The 24,809-nt window shown below is 44.4% G+C and overlaps 2 protein-coding genes across 2 annotated transcripts in view; both read left to right on the top strand.

The window, feature by feature from the left end:
* adcy3a (adenylate cyclase 3a) overlaps positions 1–1,519 on the top strand; it is a gene marked incomplete at its 5' end in the record, with an annotated part of 61,715 nt that extends 60,196 nt beyond the window's left edge. The window contains one exon of the mRNA XM_083661320.1: positions 1,040–1,519. Coding sequence (XP_083517446.1) covers positions 1,040–1,219 — 180 coding nt within the window. The 3' untranslated portion in view covers positions 1,220–1,519. The remainder of the gene's footprint in view (positions 1–1,039) is intronic.
* Positions 1,520–5,934: 4,415 nt separating this feature from the next.
* LOC310798770 (WD repeat-containing protein 26-like) lies at positions 5,935–24,326 on the top strand (the record flags this gene model as incomplete). The annotated part of the gene is made up of 14 exons (XM_083661322.1): positions 5,935–6,242; positions 6,906–7,005; positions 8,899–8,955; positions 10,474–10,610; positions 13,168–13,265; positions 14,332–14,488; positions 16,334–16,472; positions 17,261–17,401; positions 19,711–19,830; positions 20,161–20,306; positions 21,197–21,275; positions 21,888–22,017; positions 22,594–22,791; positions 24,304–24,326. 14 exons carry the CDS (start codon positions 5,935–5,937, stop codon positions 24,324–24,326), a joined length of 1,833 nt encoding a protein of 610 aa, XP_083517448.1.
* Between the last annotated feature and the right edge of the window lie 483 nt (positions 24,327–24,809).

Below are 24,809 nucleotides of genomic sequence, written 5' to 3'. Positions count from 1 at the left end.
GAGGAATTTGTCTTAGTGTCTGTATGCAGCATAGCGGTCACATCAATATACAGAGATAAGAAGTAGGAAGATAACTAAAGACAATCACAAAGTTGCAAGTGCAATCAAATCGAGTAAATACAATATGTACATGAGTGGTGAAGTGTTCTGTGGATGATAAATATGAATTTATGTTGGATTTACTTGAGATTTACAGACTGAGTTAAATAGACGTTAAATAGGCAGTGGATTTACGTGAATTTACAGTCAGAGTTAAATAAGAGTTTACATTGAATGTACATGAAATTTACAGGCTAAGTTAAATAGGCATTAAATGTGCAGGGAATTTACATGAATTTACAGTCCCAGTTAAACAGGCATTACATTAGATATGAGTTCCAGTTTTATGGGGGAGGGGGGAGTTCAGTTGAGTTTAGGAGGAGGTAGTGAGTTTGTGTGTGTGTGGGGGGGGGTTGTTGGTGAGGTCCTTGGCGGAAGGGGTTTCCAGGCCTTGTTGGTGAGGCTGATGGCGGTTGGGGAGAAGCTGGTCTTGTGGCGGGTGGTTCTGGTCTTGGCAGACCTCAGTCTCTTGCCGTGGGGGAGTGTCTTAAAGAGTTTGTGGCCAGGGTGGGAGGGGTCGACCATGATCTTGAAAAACACAAAATGTCCCTCATAATGCTGGACATCGCCTTGAATACCCGCCTCACTTAACCCATTGATACCTGATGCAGCATTTGCGTGTATATCCCTCATTTGTGTGTGTATCCCTTTAAGACCGCGTTGACGCGGTTCGCGGTCTTAAAGGGATACACACACAAATGCTGCATCAGGTATCAATGGGATAATGGCGTTGGATTCCATCTCCTGTGGCTTCAAAAAAGCCACACGTAAATTCGCAATAGCTGTGACCACACATGCAAATTTCCAAAATGCAGGATGGCAGGGGCAGCCCACCCTACTCTGCCTCTGCCACCAGGGGGCAGCCCACCCTACTCTGTCACCCGGCATTTTTGTTGTTGTGAATCTCTCACTCTACACTCCCCATCTCTGTCGCCCCCAGGTGGTGGAGGACTGCTACAACATCCTGAAGGAGTACGGCTTCCGCTTTGTGAGGAGGGGCCCCGTCTTAGTGAAGGGCAAAGGAGAGCTGCTCACGTACTTCCTGAAAGGCCGGGACAAACAAGGCTCCTTTATCAATGGCTCCTCTGTCACTCTGCCACACCAGGTGGTGGACAGCTAGGGACCGCACACACACGCATTGAGCACACACACACACACACACACAAACACACGCACGGCGTTTCCCAATGTTAAGGCTCCTTCCTCGGCAGGATGGGTCCTTCCATGGTTTTTCCTATCCAGCGAGGAACGACTCTTGCCTGCCCCCTGTAGGAAGACCCATCCTGCCAAGGAAGGATCCTTAACACATTCACTGCCAGCCTTTTTTTTTTTTACTGTAGGTAGCTTTTGCCAGAGGGTTTTTTTGAGGATTCTGGCTCATTTTACAAGAGCCAAGGATAATTTTCTGCTTGGAGTTTGTCAACACAAAGTTCACAAAAGTACTAATAGAATGTGTGCTTTCTCTGTCTAAAAGAGTTAGTTTGTAGAGTTAGTAGTTATGTAGATATTAGCCGTTGAGTACAGCATGGTTTCAGCGTCTGAGACAAAAAGCTGAGATAATCGCAGTTTTGTGAAATTCAATATCAAACAGTCACTTTAACCATTTATTTTTGGCATCAGTGAGACATCAGACATAAACAATATAGTTCTGAACAGTAATTTCCTCCATAGCAGCACCCGCACCCCCTCTCCTTACAACTCCTCCCTCCGTGGGCGTGGCTGGTGGATTTCAGCAGCGTTTGTCAGTCACAAGCCAGTCTCTCCTGCCTGTCTGAGCAGTGAGCAGCAGCCTCTCTCTCTGGCGGCCCCTCGTCGGCGAGCGTGGATGTGGCTTAATCCGTTCTTGGATTTTCGGTTGAGAGCTTTGACGAAGCCTTGTGTGACTCTAGGCTTATGCTGCGCGCTTCAAAGTGTGCTTTCCACCCAGTCCACCTTTGGAAGCCCCCACCGCCGTGCGCCCGTGTGAAAGGTTTTCGCCTACAGTATGAGAATGAGGCTCGTTCGCTTCTGGGTCCTCGGTTGAGCTCAGCTGGAATGCGTGCGTTTCTGGCCAAACAACACTCAATAGTCTGAGCACCGTCGCCACTCAGTGGGTCGGCGGAATGGATTGCACACGCCCGGCGGCTCTAACAGTATAATAGAAGATGCAAAAGGGCCAGATCAACGATCCACCGTCAAAAAAAAAAAAACGATTTTTTTGACGTATCCATACGTCGCTGGCAGTTAACGGTTGGATTCTGCTTGACGTATCAGTACGTCGTTGGCAGTTAACGTGTTAACATTGAGAAACGGCGACACACACACACACACACACACACACACACACACACACACACACACACACACAAGCAATCACATGTACTATACCTTGAATGCATGGAGGTGCCAAAGGAGATATTTTTTTTTAAGTGCTTTGCCCGTAAACCGCAAAACATTTTGGACTCACGTTTTCCGGGTTTGAACGTCATGTTTGCAACAGGCTTTCAGGTATGTTGCCTCTTGTTTAGTGGGCGTGTCCAGGGGTGTTACCCAATCAGCAGCGATGTGTATATAAACCCCGCCATTTAAAGAGGCAAGTGTGCACAGTGGATCCAATAGATAGGTGTGACACTTGCGTCACAGGGTGTTCAAAGCACCACCGTTTCCGTTTCAAATAAATTGTTTGCTGCGTGTTGGTGGGGCTGAACTCAACCCAGATGTGTGCTTGTTATACATGTGAGGTAGACAGGATTGGAGGAGTGATCATCAGGAGTGATCGTTAACCCCGGCCGGCAGTGTTTCTTGTAGATGATTGGATGAAAGTGCAATAGTTTATTCTTCTACCACCCCAATACACTCCCTCCCTTATGGCAAGGTCAAAACATTCCTGCCCCTTTAATTCATATTTTTATATGATCATGTATGAGCTTTGTCCTGTTTCAAGAAAGGGAAAGAGGACAGAATGTGTCCTTGTTGTACATACAGTATATAGGTTGGTTTATTGGTTTTGATTTTATTTATTGCAAATGACAGGGACTTTTTCTTTTTTTTTCTTACACAGATGTGAAAGTGCCAATGTTGAAGGAATGGCTTTGGATGTAAAGGCCAAAATGTCGGCCATTGCCATTTCCTGATTTGTATTTCTAAAGAATCTCAGGCTTGGGAACAAAATAGCACTTTTGAATCATCTGTAAACTAATGTATTTGAATCCAGGTTTTGGTCACCACAGAGTGTCTGAGCTACATCCAGATTCAATAACCTCGTGATGCCATCCACGGAGAGCCCACACTTAGTTTTGTTACAGTTTGGTGGTGATTATATTAACATTCAGATTTTCCACCCGACAATTTCATTCAAAACTTTGATTCCTGTTTTCTTGAGTTTTGTGTGGATTGAATTAGAAATAGGCCTACTTAAGGCCGTTGCACACCAAGTAATGCAAATATACGGCAAGAAATTGCGATCGCTCAATATCGCTCAGCGAAACTTTGCCGTTAGTATGCATCGTTGCATTGACTGGATATAGGTTCGAAAAAATATTCTTTAGGTGCAAATGAATCGCACGGGGGGGAAAAAAACCCTGCTGGTGTTTAAAGAGCTTTAGTCTGTTCTGAGTTGACCTCAACCCTGGGTTTTAAGTTGAATAATTTATTGTCAGTGTACCGTATTTCTTTTCAGTTGTTTGTCATCATGAGGTGAGTTGATTAAAAAATAAAATAAACATTATATTGTCATTTATTAAATTGAACTCTCAGCTTTGAAAGCAGAGAGCTCAAACTCCCTTTTTAGGCTGTGGAGCCTTCAAGAGTGACCCTGGATTTCAAAGAAGAAAGGTTAAAAAAGAAAACAATTTGACGTATGAATATGTTTTCTGCAAAAGCAGACATTTTCTGATAAGGCCAATATTTCTACAGGGAATATATATATATATATATATATATTATTATGTTACATTATGTTTTTGAATCGCATCATTTTCTCCTCGATTATACTTGGCCAATTTATCCCCATGCTACCCTATTGGCTGCTCCACCATCTGCCGATCTGGGGAGAGCTGAGACTCGCACCATGCTTCCTCCGACACATGCGCACTTGCCAGCCGCTTCTTTTCACCTGACGGGGAGCTTCACCGGTAGGATGTAGCACGTGGGAGGATCACGCTATTCCCACCAGGCACCCCGACCGACCAGAGGAGGCGCTAGTGCAGGGACCAGGACACATACCCCCAATCCCGCTTCCCACCCTCAGGCACAGCCCATCGTGCCTGTATGGACGCTCGACCAAGCTGGAGGTAACGCGTGGATATGAACGTGCGACCCTCGTGTTGGTATAGGTAATACACCACTACACTACCCCGACGCCCTACAGAAAATACATTTTTTAAGTCTGAATCTCGTAATTAATATTTATTCAGAGTTCTCAATCATTACATTTTTTGACTAGTCATCATAATTTAGACTAGAGTGTGGTGCAGGTTGATATTTATTTTTTTCTTATGAATTTATATTTTGGGGTCATGAATAGTACGAAGATTCCCCCCCAAAATAATTAAATAAATAAGTAAAAAAAAAAGTGCATTCAACACCTGTGACATCACTTGTTGCTGGATGTTCTGCTGGGCCTGACATCACAGGTGTACAGTTCCATTTCAGGAACAGTGGCCAGCAGCTGCTTTACTAAACCCAGTCTAGATGGAGCTATGTGTGGTGACAACTGACAATGATTAATATATAGCGTTATATTTTTTAATCATATTGCTATATATATTCCTCCCACATAGCCACGAGGGATCAGCCGAGCAAGCAGCATTTTGGTAAACAACCCGCCTCACTGGGTGGCAACGCAATGGAACCCTATGGAGCCCAAGTGGTGCAAGGCTTGAATGTCTGACTCTAGCCAGTTAACTCTGTTTACATTTTTAAAACTACACAGTTCACACAACTTTAACACAACACGTATATATTATACATCAAACTATTGAGCTACTTCTGCTCTCACTTAGAATGTAAAAATATAAGCGATGTCATGTATCGTTTTTGAGATATTTGTTTGACTTGTGGCGTAAACCAAGGAACCGGAAATAAGTGCGCCAAAAAACGTCTTTGTTGCCGTTAGCTTGACGCGGCGAGGTTACGTTAGCTAGAGCCTGAAAAGAACAACAACAACAACACAAGTTGATGTTTCTACAAGAACTTCTTCAAAAACTTCGTTCGGTACGTCCATCTTTTGTTTTGTTGTTTGCCGTTTTATTTTCTGATTCGTTGTCTCTAATTGTCAAGTTAACAAGCTATTTCCGCTGTTACTTCCGGTCTAGGGCGGGCTCTAGGCCGGAACCAGGCAGGGTGACAAAATCACTTGTGAACGGAGGCCAGGCTCTTTCTCGCCGAGAAGAGCCTGGTGATGACGCGAGGTTACGCCCCCTAGAGCTTACGTAGCCACCCGGAAACGAAGACGTGAAGGAATTTCCGGTGACGTCACTGCAGGGCTGCAGCTGTCTGAGAGCAACAACAATAACAACCCCTAAACCGATAACTGCGAGACGGCTGTGAGACACTATCTGACAGCCCCATCAGACCACCACAACATGCGGCTGTGAGAACTCTGGCCCCTGCTTCTTCGTCGTCCGAGTCGGACACCACCGGCGGGAGGAGCAGCGAGACTCGACCGCGGAGGGAGCAGGGCAGCCCGGGGAGAGGTAGCCAGACTCGGCCCGGGGAGGGAGCAGGGCAGGCCGGGGAGAAGCAGCCAGACTCTGTCGCAGAGGGAACTGGGTCAGTGGGCCTGGCTGTCTGGACCCACCGGTGCTTTTTACTTTCCCCGGCATTCGTGTCATAACCCGTGTAACCCGCCGCACGATGCAGGCCAACGGGGCAGGACAGGAGCCGGACTCGGAGCATTCCTGCAGCCAGAACGGCGCTCCAAACGGCCGGGAGGCGTCCTCCTCTGCCGGCGGCGGAGCTCACACCAACGGCCTGCTGCTGCCAGTGACTAACAATGGAACCTCTGTCAGTGTCAACAACAACAACAACAACGGCCCAGTACCAGCTCAGCCCGGGGACAACAACACCGCCTCGGAGGGCAACAAGAAGAACAATCGCCTCTCTCAGTCTGAGGAAGATGTCATCAGACTGATAGGGCAACATCTGAAGGATTTAGGATTGAAGTAAGTCACCTGTTTGGTGGGACTCTCTTTGGCTGAGTCAGGGGCGGTTTTAGGATTAGACTTTAGTTTTGGGGAGGCTCAGCCCCCCGTCTGAATATCCTGGACCGCAGACCCCCTACTAGGGGGAAGATTTTGTACATTTTAAAATAAAAATTAATCAAGCTGGTGCACTTTGAGAGCAAAATGAAGAGGCTAGATTGCTGAAGAACTGTACACACATCACATTAATATCCTCTTTACTGTTCTGTGGCTTTACAATGATCAAAAAAATAATTGTCTCGCTATATATATTCTATATTCTGCATACAGGTAGAATGGTAGGTAGAATACGGCTTGCTTAACCCATTGATACCTGATGCAGCATTTGTGTGTGTATCCCTTTAAGACCGCGTACACGTGGTTTGCGGTCTTAAAGGGATACACACACAAATGAGGGATATACACGCAAATGCTGCATCAGGTATCAATGGGTAAACGGAGACATATTGATCTGTTTTTTTATCACATGACAAGGCTTTAGCCACAATTTGTGAAATGACCAGACAAGTTCCAGTACCAACTGACGCATGAATTATTGATCATGAGCTCTGAGGCATTCATTGATTCTCACATTAAAATGCACCCCCCCCCCCCCCCCCCGCTCTGTATATGCTCTCTTTACAGTCAGACGGTGGACCTGCTGATGCAGGAGTCTGGCTGCCGCCTGGAGCACCCTTCTGCCACCAAGTTCTGCAATCATGTCCTGGAAGGAGAGTGGGACAAGGTTGAACCAACTTAACTGACTGAACTTAGGGATGGGCATTTCTAGCAAAAATACTCTTCGAAGATCGCTGGGAACGGTTCAACCATTCTTCAAAGTCCCCCCCGCCCAACGCAAACATGGCTAGTCATACTGAGGTTATCTAGCCAGGCTAGTTAGCATTGTTAGCATAGCTTCCCGACCGTAGCCGAGATGGCCCAGGAAATAGTAGAAAGAAGCCACTTTCATACATGAACTCTGGCTACGTCCGTTAAATCAGGTCCGGACATTCACCGGAGTTTCCCTTTCAGACAAGAGGCATTGTTGTTTCTGTCATTTGTTTCCACACATGGGGAAATCCTCCGTGTGGAGGGTGTGTAGTGTTATGCGAGACAGACGTTTAATTACGTTTTTCAATGTAGACTACATCAGAGATATTTTTCAGAAAGCAGTTCTCCACTCCATGAAAAAACATTCAGCGCATTATTCTGGTGATCGGGTTAGAAAATGTGGGCTTGCAATGTGCCAGCTGGCGAGCCTGCCTGTGCAGCTGGCGTATGAACTACATTCTCTCCTTGCGCTAACTTCTAGTCATTTAAATCCTAGTGAAATCACACAATTTACTCATTTTGCTGGGGACTCCCGTGCGACCCCCTCATCAAGCTGACGTTCAAGTATATAGGTCTAGCTGCCGTCGGCAATTCTTCATTCGAGGCTGACATAGCATGTTTCCAGCTTTAAACGCTGGAAAAGGCGACTTTACAGCCACGTTGACAAGTGGCATTCAAGGCATATCTGATCCATTTTCAATTGATTGAAAGTTATCTCTCGAATATAGAGTGCCAAAGGCGTGCCCACTTCCGGTTAGACATAGGCACCAGAGCCATTCGTCCGCAATTATTTTGTCCAGCTACATTTAGTAAAATGCTTATAAAAAATAGTTTTCCTTAGGGGAACCAACTGATTCAGCTATATTTGGAATCACGAGAGACCATAGAACATTTCGGACAAAAAAAAAGTGGTTATAAAAATAGTTTTGTTTTTAAGTTTTGGTCCGAATGAAATGTTCTATGGCAGTGATACTCAACTTGCGGCCCGCGATAGGGTGCAGAGTGGCCCCCCATACCATTTTCTAATTCACAATGAAAACTAACGTGAAATAAAATTTGACTGAGCTCCAGCTAAATTGTCAAATACTGCTGTCTGCTCACCACCCAGGCACTTATGTACTTAACTAACTTAACCTAACTAACTTAAACTAACTATCTGTGTGCACAAAATTGTCAGACTAAACTCCGGCTGACACCCCAAAAACCTACAATCCGCTACAGAAAAAATTATATTAATGTTTGTTTATTACCTGGCCCCTGGCCTCCTATAATTTTACGAAAGTGGCCCCCGGACAAAGCAAGTTGAGTATCCCTGTTCTATGGTCTCACCTGATTCCAAATATAGCTGAATCGCTTGGTTTGACCATGTAAAAAAAAAAAAAAAAGCATTTTACGAAATGTAGATGTAAAAAACATTGGCAGATGAATGGCTCTGGTGTGTATGCCTAATCCGGAAGTGGGCCTGACTTTGGCTCACTATATAATGCAACACTTTAATTTTCTTGTTGTATTTTCACAATACAAGACAGGCAGGTTAACAAAAGTTTATGAAACAGAGAAATTTGTGTTCAGCAACATAATCTTCACAAATGAGGACCACTTTTATGATTTGTGTGTGTGTGTGTGTGTGTGTGTGTGTGTGTGTGGGTGTGGGTGTGGGACTGTTCTAGATGTTTGATCTGATGTGCTTGATATCACCGTCAACCCGTCCTTATCTAATAATGGGCTAATAACACAACAGTCAAACCTGCCTTGATCTACTCTTTCTTTTTGTTTAGGCTGAGATCTACTCTTTCTTTTTGTTTAGGCTGAGAGTGACCTGAATGAGCTGAAGGCATTAATGCATACTCCAAGTGCTGTAGTGGTAAGTTCAAGGCCAATAATCCCCGGACACTTTATTTTTTTGAACATTTACTGTATTAAAACAAGTTCCTTGACGATACATCTCACACAGCACACGTAATGTAATGTAATGTAATGTAATGTAATGTAATGTAATGTAATGTAATGTAATAGCACACACAACAGACTTACAGAAACATAAGATGGAAGAAGGAATATTATGCGTATGTAGGACTCCCCGAACTGCTAGGCATTATTATGTTCAAGTATACCTACCTAATGCTATATGTCTCGTGGAGAAATCGGCACGTTTCAGTGTCTGTTGTCACAATAAAATAATTTTGACTTCAATAGCTTCAATTCCCGACTGCCCGACTTTCTCCGGTGCTGCAAGCAAGGCACTCTGGGTATTGTGACTGGTGACATTTGTAGACCCTTGCTCATGTTAAGGGGGTAGGGCTAGCCAGTACCATTGATTACTATTCATTGTTCTACTACAGGCACAGATAAAAGAAAGGCATCTATCTTCTCGTCTTGGTAAGATGGCAAATAGGTGAATCTCCCAAAATATCGACGTCTAATGAAAAATCAACCATACTACTGATTTCTCCCTCCCTGTCATTGGTGCGTATCTGTTGCTTCAACAAGCTCAAACTGTTCTGATAGGCTGATGACTAGAGCAGGTGTAATCTGCTGTGTTCTGATAGGCTGATGACTAGAGCAGGTGTAATCTGCTGTGTTGTGATAGGCCAGGGGTGCCCAATACGTCGATCGCGATCGACCGGTCGATCGCGAAGGTAGTGTGGTCGATCGCATGGCATTGAGGAAGAAAAAAAAAAAAAAAATTTTTTTTTTTTTTTACTGTTTTTCCACTGTTTCCACTGTTTTTCCACTGTTTTTCCACTGTTTCCACTGTTTTTCCACTGTTTTTCCACTGTTTCCACTGTTTTTCCACTGTTTTTCCACTGTTCCACTGTTTTCCACTGTATACTCAGTGTATATATATATAAATAAATATGCTTGGTAGCTCACTTTGACTTGGTCATTTTAAAAGTAGCTCGCAAGCTGAAAAAGTGTGGGCACCCCTGTGATAGGCTGATGACTAGATCAGGTGTAATCTGCTGTGTAAGGTCAAAGTTTGTAATGAGTTTTATCAGGTCTAGATTATGGAGAAGCGTGCGTCTGTCCGTCCATCTGTCTTTGTTTATTTTTTATGCCTCTTGATGTCTTGTAGCATCCCCCCGCGTGGTATCGAGTATCGATATTTTCCTAGGTATCGGTATTGAAGCAGAAATTCTAGTATCGTGACATCCCTAGTTCCTACTTCCTTTAACACCTTTCATCTTTTTCCATCTCAGTTTTAGTTTACCATGATATCCTTGTAGAAGACTTGCACTGTTCAGCAGTGAAAGATTTGTTTGGGTTTTCAGTTTGCAGTGCGTATATTGAACCTAAAGCGTATTGTTACAGCTTGTTGTTGTGATGATTGTTGGTTATATCTTGGGCATGGGGGGTCACCTACACCTCTTCCCCTTTGCAGCGGATGAAGTTCCTGCTGCTGCAGCAGAAGTACCTGGAGTACCTGGAGGACGGGACGCTCTTGGAGGCACTGCAGGTTCTGAGAGGCGAACTCACCCCCCTCAAATACAACACCGACCGCATCCACGTTCTGAGCGGGTAAGACCGCAACCTTACATCGATACATACTCTGGAGCAGTGATACTCAACTTTATGGGTTGTGGGCCCTTTTCACGGTGGCCATTTTGGCTAACTCGCGTCAATCTGTTATTATAGAACTGCCATTTATGAAGGGAGATCATGTCTCTGAACCTTGCTCTTAGTTCACTCGGGATTGTACAATGCTCTCAGTTAACTTAACTATTGTAAAGTAGGGTTTGGCTGATTTTCAAAGCCAACTGATACTGATATTTTTGTGCTGAAGCTGTCGTTAGTGGGTATTTTGAGCCAATATTATGTTATGTTTCCTAATCTGACGCGCGAATCCAGCTGCCGGGCAAGGTTTAACTGTTTCCATTTTCATGGCAAAATAAATAAATAAAATAAATTATGATTCAGAATTGTATTCTCGTCAAGGTGGAAGAGTCTTTGAAACGACATTTAAAGGAAGGCTTTGCCGCTTTTCAACCCGCTTTGTGTCATAATGTCGGTAAATATATGCAGATGATCAGTGTTTGTCTTCTCTTCGTCTTTTCTGGGCAGACTCCCGAGAGCTCTGCAGTTTATTCCAGGCGTCATTTGGAGATGGAACTCGACAGATGTTCGGCTCGAGGGCGGCTGTTCCAACTACAGATTGTTTATTTAATTTTTTCTTTCTGTATGCGCGCATCCACGAAGAATGGCACTGAGAGCCTTAACGAGCGTTAATGAGCCACGCCAGCTGACGGGGTGGAGTTAACGAGCGTTAATGAGCCACGCCAGCTGACGGGGTGGAGTTAACGAGCGTTAATGGGCCACGCCAGCTGACGGGGTGGAGTTAACGAGCGTTAATGAGCCGTGCCAGCTGACGGGGTGGAGTTTCTGTAAGCAGACGGTGCAGAAAACATGAGGGGAAGGTAAACACTGTTCATCTGCATAATACTACAGACATGCAAAGCTGGTTGAAAAGCGGGAAAGCCCTCCTTCAACACCATCATGGGACACAAAAATTCTCCACTGTAACTTGGATTTATTTTTTATTTTATTTTGATTTTCCTGGGGCCATTTTGCCTTTATTTGATAGGACAGTAGGCAGACAGGAAAGGTGGGGAGAGAGAGGGGATGACATGGGCAAAGGACCACGGGTCGGATTCGAACCCGGGTCGGCCGGCCGAAGGACTAATATAAGCCTTTGTGGTACACGTTCTCTATATGTGCAAAGCAACACATTTCTTTGCAGGTGGCAGAGACTGGTTATATTGTCAAACGATAGATTGTTCTAACCCTAAAGGTAGGTCTGGGCATCACCGAGTAAAAGTGTTGTCTCTCTGGAAGGTACCTGATGTGATAGATTGTTCTAACCCTAAAGGTAGGAGGTCTGGACATCACTGAGTAAAAGTGTTGTCTCTCTGGAAGGTACCTGATGTGATAGATTGTTCTAACCCTAAAGGTAGGAGGTCTGGACATCACTGAGTAAAAGTGTTGTCTCTCTGGAAGGTACCTGATGTGATAGATTGTTCTAACCCTAAAGGTAGGAGGTCTGGGCGTCACTGAGTAAAAGTGTTGTCTCTCTGGAAGGTACCTGATGTGATAGATAGTTCTAACCCTAAAGGTAGGTCTGGGCATCACTGAGTAAAAGTGTTGTCTCTCTGGAAGGTACCTGATGTGATAGATTGTTCTAACCCTAAAGGTAGGTCTGGGCATCACTGAGTAAAAGTGTTGTCTCTCTGGAAGGTACCTGATGTGATAGATTGTTCTAACCCTAAAGGTAGTAAAAGTGTTGTCTCTCTGGAAGGTACCTGATGTGATAGATTGTTCTAACCCTAAAGGTAGTAAAAGTGTTGTCTCTCTGGAAGGTACCTGATGTGATAGATTGTTCTAACCCTAAAGGTAGGTCTGGGCGTCACCGAGTAAAAGTGTTGTCTCTCTGGAAGGTACCTGATGTGATATATTGTTCTAACCCTAAAGGTAGGAGGTCTGGGCGTCACTGAGTAAAAGTGTTGTCTCTCTGGAAGGTACCTGATGTGATAGATTGTTCTAACCCTAAAGGTAGTAAAAGTGTTGTCTCTCTGGAAGGTACCTGATGTGATAGATTGTTCTAACCCTAAAGGTAGGAGGTCTGGGGTCACTGAGTAAAAGTGTTGTCTCTCTGGAAGGTACCTGATGTGATATATTGTTCTAACCCTAAAGGTAGGAGGTCTGGGCGTCACTGAGTAAAAGTGTTGTCTCTCTGGAAGGTACCTGATGTGATAGATTGTTCTAACCCTAAAGGTAGGTAAACGTGTCTTCTCTCTGGAAGGTACCTGATGTGATAGATTGTTCTAACCCTAAAGGTAGGTCTGGGCATCACTGAGTAAAAGTGTTGTCTCTCTGGAAGGTACCTGATGTGATATATTGTTCTAACCCTAAAGGTAGTAAAAGTGTTGTCTCTCTGGAAGGTACCTGATGTGATAGATTGTTCTAACCCTAAAGGTAGGAGGTCTGGGGTCACTGAGTAAAAGTGTTGTCTCTCTGGAAGGTACCTGATGTGATAGATTGTTCTAACCCTAAAGGTAGTAAAAGTGTTGTCTCTCTGAAGGTACCTGATGTGCAGTCATGCAGAAGACCTCCGAGCCAAGGCCGACTGGGACGGCAAAGGCAGCGCGTCCCGCACCAAGCTCCTGGACAAGCTGCAGAGTCAGTACACTTCTTCTTTCACTTTGCCCTAGTGGCAGAGTCAGTACACCTATTCTTTCACTTTGCCCTAGTGGCAGAGTCAGTACACCTATTCTTTCACTTTGCCCTAGTGGCAGAGTGAGTCAGTACACTTACTGCGCATCCACAACAGAACAACCTCTCTAGCTCAGACTTTGTACCTGTTTGGTAACACTTTATAATAACTATACACTATAAAGCATTAATAAAGCATTAGTAAATACTTAATTCACCATGAACTCATCATTTATAAAGCATTATTCATACTAAGCATTAGTAAGACGAAAACATTTGGGGCATTTGAAGTCAGGTTTAGAGGAATAACTAATTTTAATTTAACAGTTGTGATGTCATTATTCAGTCTTAACCACCAATATTTGATCATTTTCTCACTCACTCCTATGTCACCACCTGCTCTCAGGGCTTGAAATTAACTTTTTTGACCACCTGCCAATATGGCTGCTAGATTTTAAAGTTACCAGCCAATTAGAATTTCCACTAGCCGAAATGTTTTTCTTAAAATAAACCAGAATATGAGTGGGTTAATTTAAGCATACATCAGTAAGTGGCCCGGGATTCTCAAACAGGAGTGGAGTATTGGCCAGAATGACATGAACATTTGGACACTTATGATTCAGCGGGTATCTTGCATGTTGCGTTCAGGTGCACTGTATATATATATATATATATATATATATATATGTATATATATATATATATATATATATATATATATATATATATATTTTTTTTTTTATTTATTTTTTTTCCATTTTTTTTTTTTGTGTGCAATTCCAGCGCGGGCCACACAGTTGCCCAGGTCTGAGTTAGACAGTTATTGTGAGTTGATTCAAGTTGTTATGTAATACACCAGTTATGTAATTTGTCCATGACTGACATCACTGGTCCACACTGTCCACAAACCTGTTTACAGTTTTCTGATATACTACTGATTTTGTAATGATCCAAAGCGGGTTGAAAATTGGTGTAGTGTTCCTTTTTCAGTTGGAATGTACTGTATGTCAAAACTCTGTGAATGTGTGTGCAGCGTACCTGCCTCCATGGGTGATGCTGCCACCCCGCCGGCTGCAGACTCTGCTGAGGCAGGCCGTGGAGCTGCAGAGGGACCGCTGCCTCTACCACAACACCACGCTGGACCCCGGCCTGGACTCTGTCTCTCTGCTGCTGGACCACGCCTGCAGCCGGTACGCACCACTTTATTCTAAAGCAGGGGTGCCCAAATTCTTTCCCATGAAGGGCCAAAACTCAATCTGGGTGGAGGGCCGAGGGCCAAAAATAAACGTTGTGGAATTACATTAAAATGTATTGTGTTTTATAGAAAATTAACATTCTAAATCTAAAATAACATTTCAATATAATAATCTACTTTTTATCTGTTTGGTAATTGTAATAATTTGCAATTGGTTATATATATTTAAAAAAACATCTGCATTTGTGGGGAGCTTAAACATTTAATCAGTAAACATCCCGTTAAAAACAGTTGTATTTTCCACCTTTGTAATCAAGAGAAAAAATTTGACTTAATTCACAACTTGAAAAATCCTCAAGGTACTTTGAAAATCAGCTTTATTGTCCATCTTTTATAAACAATTTGCCATGACAATTTGACAAAAACATGCAATATCCTGGTTGCTAATGTGGTTCCTCCTCTGGTTGTTAAGGGTGCCTGTTCGGAGGGAGGGGAACTGGTTGGAGTAGCGTGAACCTCCCACGTGCTATGTCCTACCGGTGAAGCTTCCTCTGTCAGGTGAAAAGAAGCGGCTGACTAACTGCCCATGTCTCGGAGGAAGCATGAAGCCAGTTTCGGCTCTCCCCAGATCGGCAGAGGGTGGAGCAGCAACCAAGATAAATAAATTAAGTTAGCACTAATGGGGGATAAAAAATGGGATAAAAAATCGGGGGAAAAGAAGAAAAAAAAAGAAAAGTTTCCCCTCCTAAATCCGTGGCGGGCCAAAAACAAACAGAGCGCGGGCCAAACTTGGCCCGCGGGCCCCAAATTGGTCACCACTGTTCTAAAGGATGTTGTATGGTTGTAAGACAAGTGTCTGTCGACAGTGTCTTGAGTAGGGTGACCAGATGTCCCCGGTTTGACCGGGACAGTCCCAATTTCAGGAGGAATGTCCCGAGTCACGAAAGATATCTCTCGGTTTTCAACACACACTGCCAAATTGTCCCGGTTTCCACCACAATTAAAATAACAATAATAGTATTATACACTTACATAGACATTTATCATGTTCCTTCATGTGGAATCCATTATGAAAAAAAGTGCGCCATGACGTGAGAAGCAGACAGCAGCCAGGACCTGCAGCGCTACCAGAGATCATCAAAGCTGCATACTGTAGTAGATCATGAGAAGAGGACAGATGTATCACTCTGGCCCTAAAATAAATGTCTATTTTGTTCATTGCGTTTGCTGTTCTGCAAATCATTCCACTGATGTTTTGGCCCGCAAATTGGCTTGCATTCTTTTTTTAGAGGTCCAAGTACGAAGTGCGTGTGTCTTTCGTCCCTAAAGACAAACAAACAAACAGAGCTCCCTTATATAGATATAGATGAATAGCTCACCACCAGTCACCACTTTCCCGCAGCCAATGACAATCATGAGACTGAATCTTATTGGAAACTAAACATATTAAATTAAAATAAAACTAACAAACTACTTCTGTGGAGCCCGACATGAGCCCGGCCAAAAAAGAAGAAGAAAAAATGGAGGGCCCTTTCATCCTGAAGGCCCCTGGGAACCTGCCCAGGTTGCCCAAATGGTAGATCCGTCCTTGGCTACTCTACCTATGTGACTGAGTAAAAAGTACATAAATTTTATCACAAATGTACTTGAGTAAAGAGTAATACTATTCCACCGAAGAACTACTCTTAGATGTACAATTTATTAAAAAAAAAAAAAAAAACCCTCAAGTACATCTAACTGAGTAAGAATGTACTCGAGTATTACCCACCTCTGATGATTGGAACATCCGCTGTTGTCTATTAGACTTCAACCAGGATGGGTTTGTTCTTCATATGTGCAGGCAACAGTTTCCCTGCTACACCCAGCAGATCCTCACCGAGCACTGCAATGAAGTCTGGTTCTGCAAGTTCTCCCACGACGGCACCAAACTGGCAACCGGATCCAAAGACACCACAGTCATTGTGTGGCATGTCGACATGGTAATCAGCTGTTTCTTATGACAATTGATGCTTCAAAGTAGAGACAGGTATGTGAGACAGAGATTAAGTTCACGGATAAGTTCATCAAAAAATGAAAATTCAGCCCTTATCTATAATACCACCCATGCCGATAGAAGGACGGATGTTTTTTAGCCCACAAAACATTTGTGGAGTTTCACAGCAAAACACTGTTGGAGATATCTCCTGACCTAAACAATGGAAGTGGATGGTGACCAACAAAAAAGGTGTAATCCAAGTCTCCACAAGCCCTGAGATGCCAAGTTAATTTGAAAAAGACACCATGTTTTTAGCTGAAATCTTCATTCTAACAGGCTATAGGAACTGCACCTGACATTCATGACCCACAAGATTTCAGCTAAAACAGGATGTAAATGACAAGTCAACTTGGTATCTCAGGGTTTGTGGAGACTTGGATTACTCCAAGTGAGCAGTATGGAACCATCCCCCTCCGCTGTTTTGTTTGTTTGTTTTTACGTTCCATTTAAATGACTTAAGATCATTTTGTAACGGTGTTTTGTTGTGAAACTCCTCGAAAGTTTTGTGGACTAACAAACTTCACTCGTCCTTCATGTGGGGTGAGTAGATAATGACTAGATTTTGGGTGATCTTTGGGTGAACTTCTCCTTTAAAGGAAGTCTTAAGCAGACTGGTTTGCTGACTGGTTTTGCTGTTGGCAGACAGCAGACTGGTTTGCTGACTGGTTTAGCTGTTGTTTTGCTGATAGGAGACTGGTTTGCTGACTGGTTTTGCTGTTGTTTTGCTCATAGGAGACCCAGCAGTGTAAAGTGCTGAAGACTCTGGAGGGCCATGCTTACGGGGTTTCCTACTTGGCGTGGAGCCCTGACGACGCCTACCTGATCGCCTGTGGGCCTGATGACTGCTCTGAGCTGTGGCTCTGGAACGTCCAGGTAAAGCCTACAGACACTTAGAGCCTCCCACACATGTTCCACGGTAGAACAGCTCTGTGCCCACTGTGCCATTGTTTTGCTATTGGGAGAGCGCTGCCTCTGTGCGGCAGCGCTACCCTTGGCATCGTGCACCGCTCGAATTTGCCACCGTGCGCTGCGCTCAAAGTAGGGATGTTCATTTTGAAAAATTTCCAAAATCGGGAAAATTAACGATCAATTATCGATTAATCGATTATTGATAGCGTAATAATAATAATAATATATATATATATATATATATATATATATATATATATATATATATATATATATATATATATATATATATATTGTTTTACTCTGGTCTGGTAATAACGTTGTGCGTTCTTGGCCAGCTATAATGGCGATGCCGCTGTGTAGTAAGAATATCAGACACTAGCGCTGTGGCCAGGTAAATAAACATGTTACATGTCAGGTTACATGATGTAAGGCAATCGGCGTCTTCCAGCTTAGCTGACAGCACAAGAGTCAAATCAACAGGCCTGAGCCTCACTGAGGTCCGCAGACCGCTGGGTGCGTTTGTTTGTGTCCCCGGCGCATGCCGGTGTGAATTCCCCATGTTTAAAACAGTTTTGTTGGCACAAAGGCCCGTGCCCAGCCAGAAAACTAGAGACTACCGGTATATGAAGCTCCACCTCACGTTAGTCAGCTGTGCAATGGAGTGGGGCGAGGAGGAACGAATTCCACCCAAACCTAGTCCGCAAAAAAAAAAAAAAATATATATATATATATATATAATAACAATAATCGATCCAAAATCCACATGATCGATTCAATTCCTTAACGATCAATTATCGATTTTCGATAATTGATGAACATCCCTAGCTCAAAGTTCAAATTGTTTCAACTTTGACCTTTTTCCATTCTACCTTGATCGCTTATCATTTGAAGGCAGCTGTGTGTCCATATAGCATTTTGAGCTGTGATTAGCAGCTCTGTAAGTCACTCTGTTGGTCGGTTGGTTTGTTAGCCCGCACAGTTTTTGTGCTAGGAGGCTAGGCAACAAATAAAATAGTATAATTTAAATATTAATAAGTTATCAAGAATTTCATTACCGGTAATTAATTTCTGGAAATATGCAATATGATGAGAAAATAGTCTATCTATGAGAATCTGCAGGCTTCATTCAAACTGTTTGAACCAGAAAGCTTTATTATCACAGTTTGGAAAGAAAAATTATGGTGAAATGAGTGGTGTCCCATTTCCTAGGCGAACCTAGGAAGAATTGTGTGTGTGTGTGTGTGTGTGTGTGTGTGTGTGTGTGTGTGTGTGTGTGTGTGTGTGTGTGTGTGTGTGTGTGTAGCCGCTTTCACACCGGCCTTGAAAGCCGTAAAATGCACAGAAAATGAGATCCGCGCCTCCGATGTGAAAGTTGTGAGGGCGGGTTGGTGGATCATTGTTGTCCGCCTTTCGTTCCGCCAGCCGACGTAGTCACAGCGCCGGGTTCCCTGGCAACCCGCCTCCACCTGAAAGCATAGGAGCAGCAAGCCGGAACGGTGCGAATGGTCAGCTCATTCATAAAAAAATACAGGGAAAATCACCTCATGCAGCAAGAAAGGCATAAGTGAAAGTAAAAAAAGGCGGTCAGGAGGAATGCTCCTTGCCTAGTAAGTAGGTTAGGCTTTATGCTCAAACGATGTTGACATTAGTAGGTAAAATGAACGTATATAATAATACGCTTCAGAGGACGTATAGCTGTCTGTGGCGAGTTGGTCTGAGGATATTCCCTCTGGAAACCAGCTCCAGAACTGCAATCTGTCTAGCAAGCCAGTTGTGCATTCCCTTACAAAAACTATGGATGGCACTCGGCTTGTGATGCTCAAAGCGCCAAAACAAATACAACTATTTTCTGAACTATTTTCGACCGAACTACACCCGCTAGCTAGCTGCTGCTAGTTTCATGTAGGAACTAGCTAGCAGCTAGTGAGTGTAGTTTGGTCGAAAGTAGTTCCTACATTAAACTGCTCACAACAAGGTCTGTGCATTATCTTGAGTAACTGAGTCATGATAAGTTTTTCAATTTTATTTTTTTGGCTTGTGCACCACAAGCCGAGTGCCATCCAGTTCCATTGTATTGGAGAGAGGGCAGACATCTCTACTGCCCATATCTCCAAAACCCAGGCAACTATACCAAAACAAAAAAAATATGTTAAAATATGTATTTTAGATTTTAGGGTGAGCTGTCCCTTTAATTTTGCAGGCCCGGGCTGTGTTCCGCTCCAGTCACATTGTGTTGCGTCATGTTGTCTCATGTCGGCTGTGTTTCTCAGACAGGCGAGTTGAGAACGAAGATGAGTCAGTCTCATGAGGACAGCCTGACCAGCGTGGCCTGGAATCCAGACGCAAAACGCTTCGTCACCGGCGGCCAGAGAGGCCAGTTCTACCAGTGTGTGAGTATCACAGCACACAGGGCTGAGTACAGACATCTCTGTCTTTGTGTGCCATTCCATTTGCATTGGGAACTAGGAATATCGCAGTTGAGTGACGTCACACCCGAGTTGTCCCCAAAATGCCCCCAAAAATAATCTTTAAAAAATCCATCCAAATTTTAATATCTGGGGTGCTTAGATTTTTGTGACACCAAAGTGGGGTCACAAGCCAAAAAAGATGGGGAACCCCTGATCGAGCCATACTGCCCTGCATTGGCACAGTGCTGATAGGCTTCTATCAGTTTGACTATCATAAGGATTTGTACCGTTTGTTCTTCCTCTGCTGCCCAGGACCTGGATGGAAACCTGCTGGACTCGTGGGAGGGCGTTCGGGTCCAGTGCCTGTGGTGTCTGAGTGACGGCCGGACCGTCCTCGCCTCCGACACCCACCAACGCATCCGCGGATACAACTTTGAAGACCTGACGGACAGAAACATGTGAGGCAGTACCCACCAGAACCTCAACACGTTAACCTGGTCTTGGATGGCTGCACTGGTTTCCAGTCAGTCAACACTGATTATTATGTTTACATGCACACAATATTCTGCTTTTTGCCCTTATTCCGAAAAAGACAATCTTCCAATCTTCCCGTTAACACAAGCAAAAACATAATAATAAAATAGTTGGCGGCTGTGGCTCAGGAGGTAGAGCGCGTCGTCCACCAACCAGAAGGTCGGTGGTTCGATCCCCGGCTCCTCCAGTCCGCATGTCGAAGGGTCCTTGGACAAGACGCTGAACCCCAAATTGCTCCCGATTGTGGCACCTGGCCACCTTCCGTGTGTGAACGGGTGAATGTAGGCACATTGTAAAGCGCTTTGGATAAAAGCGCTATATAAATGCAGTCAATTTACCATTTACCATTTAAAACAACAGGGGATGGGGGGGATGCTCCCATACGGCTCACCTGGCATAATCCAAGTCTCCACAAGCCCTGAGATGCCAAGTTGAGTGCATACCAGTGCCAGTGCATACTGTAGCCTGCTATGTTTCTGCTACACGCACAGAGAAGAGAAGGGCATCTATCTTCTCGTCTTACTATCGGGAAGATGACAAAAAGACCAGTCTCCCAACTACAGAAGCATTTAAGAATGCATACCATTCTACAAACGAGCAAGAGAACTATTGTGATTTCTTTTTAACCAATCAGAGGGTTCTTCACCTTGATCAAAAATCCTCCTCTCTCTGTGTTTGAAATGAGCTGTAGGAATAAAGGTGTGTGTGTGTGTGTGTGTGTGTGTGTGTGTGTGTGTGTGTGTGTGTGTGTGTGTGTGTGTGTGTGTGTGTGTGTGTGTGTGTGCGTGTGCGTGTGCGTATTGTGTGGTTGCAGAGTGCAGGAGGATCATCCCATCATGTCTTTCACTGTCTCAAAGAACGGGAGGTTAGCCCTGCTCAATGTCGCCACTCAGGTGAGCTGTGTGTGTGTGTGTGTGTGTGTGTGTGTGTGTGTGTGTGTGTGTGTGTGTGTGTGTGTGTGTGTGTGTGTGTGTGTGTGTGTGTGTGTGTGTGTGTGTGTGCGTGCGTGCGTGTGTGTTTGTGTGTGTTACAGTGTGTGTGTCATTTTGAGCAAAAAATAAATAAAGTCAGCAGCACACTGAAAAATAAGTGAGCTCCCAGGTCAGTTTATTGACCATCAGGTCTTCATCATCATCTTCTGATGAAGAGTTTATTGAAGTTTATTTTGTATTTGTCCTACACTTGACCTGCTGAGCTGATGTGCGCGCCCTACTTCTTTCTTCATTGTGTGTCATTTTAGCGCCATTTTAGCTCCACTTCTACCAGAGTAATAGATTTGATTTTTCAAATGTTATTGGTCACAATTATTTTTTTGTTAATTGAATTTAAAGAGGACTACTTTGCCTGTCAGTCTACCCCGTCACATAATTTATTCTTATTCGTACTACTAATACTATTACTACTACTACATGTATCATCTCCAGTGTTTTTAACGTCCGTGTGAGAGTCCTGCTCTGTGCCATAGCTTGGTGCTAAAGCTAAACGCTGTGTGTTTGTGGTTGTAGGGGGTGCACCTGTGGGACCTGCAGGACCGGGTGCTGGTGAGGAAGTATCAGGGCGTGACCCAGGGCTTCTACACCATCCACTCCTGCTTCGGAGGACACAACGAAGATTTCATCGCCAGCGGGAGTGAAGGCAAGGGAACAAGCCTGAACTGTTACCCCGCTAGCCGGGCGCTTCTCGCTCATACTGAGCATTAGCGCCCGGCGAACGTCAACGCATTTCCCATCAAACAATCGTGCCGCTCTCACGTCTAGGTATAAAAAGGAACCCTTACCTGAGCCAAACGCGTGAAGTGAAGATGCTATCCGATGCGCAACATTCTCTTCTTTTAATGACATATAGTTGACTCTTCCAAATTGTTGCATAAAATCCACTTTTCTGTCTTTGAAAAACCGAAAATGTAGGTGCAATACCATTTCGGAAGTGTGGGGGGCATTAGTGAGTAAACAGTGAGTAGTTGTTCCGGGTTGCTCCAGATGAATGATTTTCGGTTTTTCAAAGACAGAAAAGTGGATTTTATGCAACAATTTGGAAGAGTCAACTATATGTCCACCACCTCCCCCCCCCGTCCACCCCCCAACGTCCCCCGGACATTGACCAAATAAAATTTGGTCTCTACATATAGACATATAAGAGGGGAACAACTTGTATTAGAGCTGCTACATCTTGATAATGACACGTAAACTCTGCTGTCTGTCTCCTTCACAGACCACAAAGTGTACGTGTGGCACCGACGCAGCGAGCTGCCCGTGGCCGAGCTGAGCGGTCACAGTCGCACCGTCAACTGTGTGAGCTGGAACCCGGCCGTGCCCGGCCTGCTGGCCAGCGCCTCGGACGACGGCACCGTCCGGATCTGGGGACCCGCCCCCTTCCTGGATGTCCAGGACGCCCCAGAGGGGATCAACGGTATGACAATAGAGAGCCAAAGTCACGCCTACTTTTGGGTTAGGTGTCGAGGATTTAATCCGCCATTTATTTTTCCGTAGAAATTTCCGAAAATGCTTATAAAAATTAGTTTTTCTTAATCAAATGAAGAGATTCAGCTCTATTAAGTTTTGGTCCGAGGGAAATGTTCTGTCGTCTCTCTAGCTCCTTTCAGAACTAGAGCAGAAGGGTTCATTGCTTCTCTGCGGCGCGGTTTGAAAGCTGGATGCTGCTAATAAAGGCCTCTTTTTATCCGAATTCTGTGCTGGTCATATTATTTTTGTCGCAAATGCCAAGATGGCCACCGTGCCTTCTCTATGTGTTCTTCCGTGTGCTTTCGACCAGGGGCACTGTAGGGCTGTGAATCTTCACTGGCCTCACGATTCGATTACGATTCAGAGGGTTACGATTCGATTCGATTACGATTATCGATGCATCTTGATGCATCTCGATGCATCACTTTTTTTCCCAATACATGATTTCTTTTTTCTCACTGTGTGGCTACTTTTAAAATAAAAGTGCATTTGGAATTGCATTGTATTATGATCCAAATAAACAACTGCATGTACTTCCATTATATTTGATTTGATTATTATTATTATTATTTATTTTTTTATAATCGATTTTTGACATTTGTGAATCGATGCAGAATCCTGCACGTCCGCATCGCGATGCATCTTAAGTTATAATCGATTATTTATGACATCCCTATGGCACTGTGGAGTGCTATGATGGCTGGGCACAGCAGCACAAGACAGAATGATTGGTATATTCAAGTTATTTTTTAGCAGCATCGAACTTTCAAACCCCGCGGTCGAGAAGCAATGAACCCTTCTGCTCTAGTAGGTGGCTTTGAAATGTTTCTGTGACACTTGTAAATACGTGCGCATCGCTGATTTAGACGTTATTAACGTTAACCCAAATTATACAATTCCATGACTGAATTGGCACCAGAGTGTGCAGAAATAGGGAAACAAAAAAGGCAAGAATAATCTTTTCACTGCATGTATACACTGTCTTTAGGACCCTGGAGCTCATATACCCTATGTAGCGGACATATGTCAGACATGGCTGTAAAGCTAAGACTCATGTGGTTCTAATTAGCCCAATTTCATTTAGATATCTTGATGTGAGAGGTCAAGGGACCCAATTGAGTAGTCATGCCCATTTACATTTGTCAAAAACTTGCAGAATTTGGAGCTTTGTTACACCCGCTTCCCAGCGAGCTAGCATAACATGGCTGGTACCTACAGATTCGTCTGGATCTCTAGTATTCTTGGGGGGGCTCAGATGAAATTTAGGGGGGGGTCAAGCCCCCCCAAAAAGGGTCTAAAACCGCCTATGGTTTACATGTCCTGGATTGCTTGTAAGCTGGCAGTGTGGACCAAAACAAACCAAATACAAAACTACAACAAAGTAAATGCACTATAGTTGGGACCAACGAAAACCAACCGTAGGTGCGACTGTTCTTTCCTCCTTTTCTCCTCGTTGCAGAATGTTGTAGCATGGACAGCTGATGGCGAGCGGGCGGCATCCAGACCGACCCGCTGCACGCGTGACGTCAAGGAGAACGAAGACTCTGTGGATTCTCCGGCGGACGAAGCAGAAAGCTTTTGAGTTTGGACCGCCTTAAGCCTCCCGGAGGCCAGGGGGCGCTGGTGCCGTTTGTCAGGGTGTCACCACACGAGAGATATCAGACTCCAAGAATCACACGATTGAAAGTCGGCCTGGCCGGACGAAGTCGCAGCCTCCGGGGGGAACCTCCGCCGTCTGCGGTCGTACCCTATTCCGCATCCGGACTGATCGTCTCACCCGCCCACCCCCCCCAGGACCACCCCAATCTTCTATTATTTATTACCAACAATATTATTTATTGTCAACAATAGTCCGTTGAATAGTGATAGGCTGTGAAGTAGCGGCGCGCGGCGGAGGGGTGCCCCTTCCCGCGATGCAGTCGTTTTTGTTTAGTTTTATTCAGTGCTGCCTCTAAACCGCTCAAA

The sequence above is a fragment of the Poromitra crassiceps genome (genome assembly GCF_964638095.1).
Source record: "Poromitra crassiceps genome assembly, chromosome: 26".
NCBI lineage: Eukaryota > Metazoa > Chordata > Actinopteri > Beryciformes > Melamphaidae > Poromitra > Poromitra crassiceps.
The sequence above is the reverse complement of the archived record's forward strand: the minus strand, read 5'-3'. Positions and strand labels throughout refer to the sequence as shown.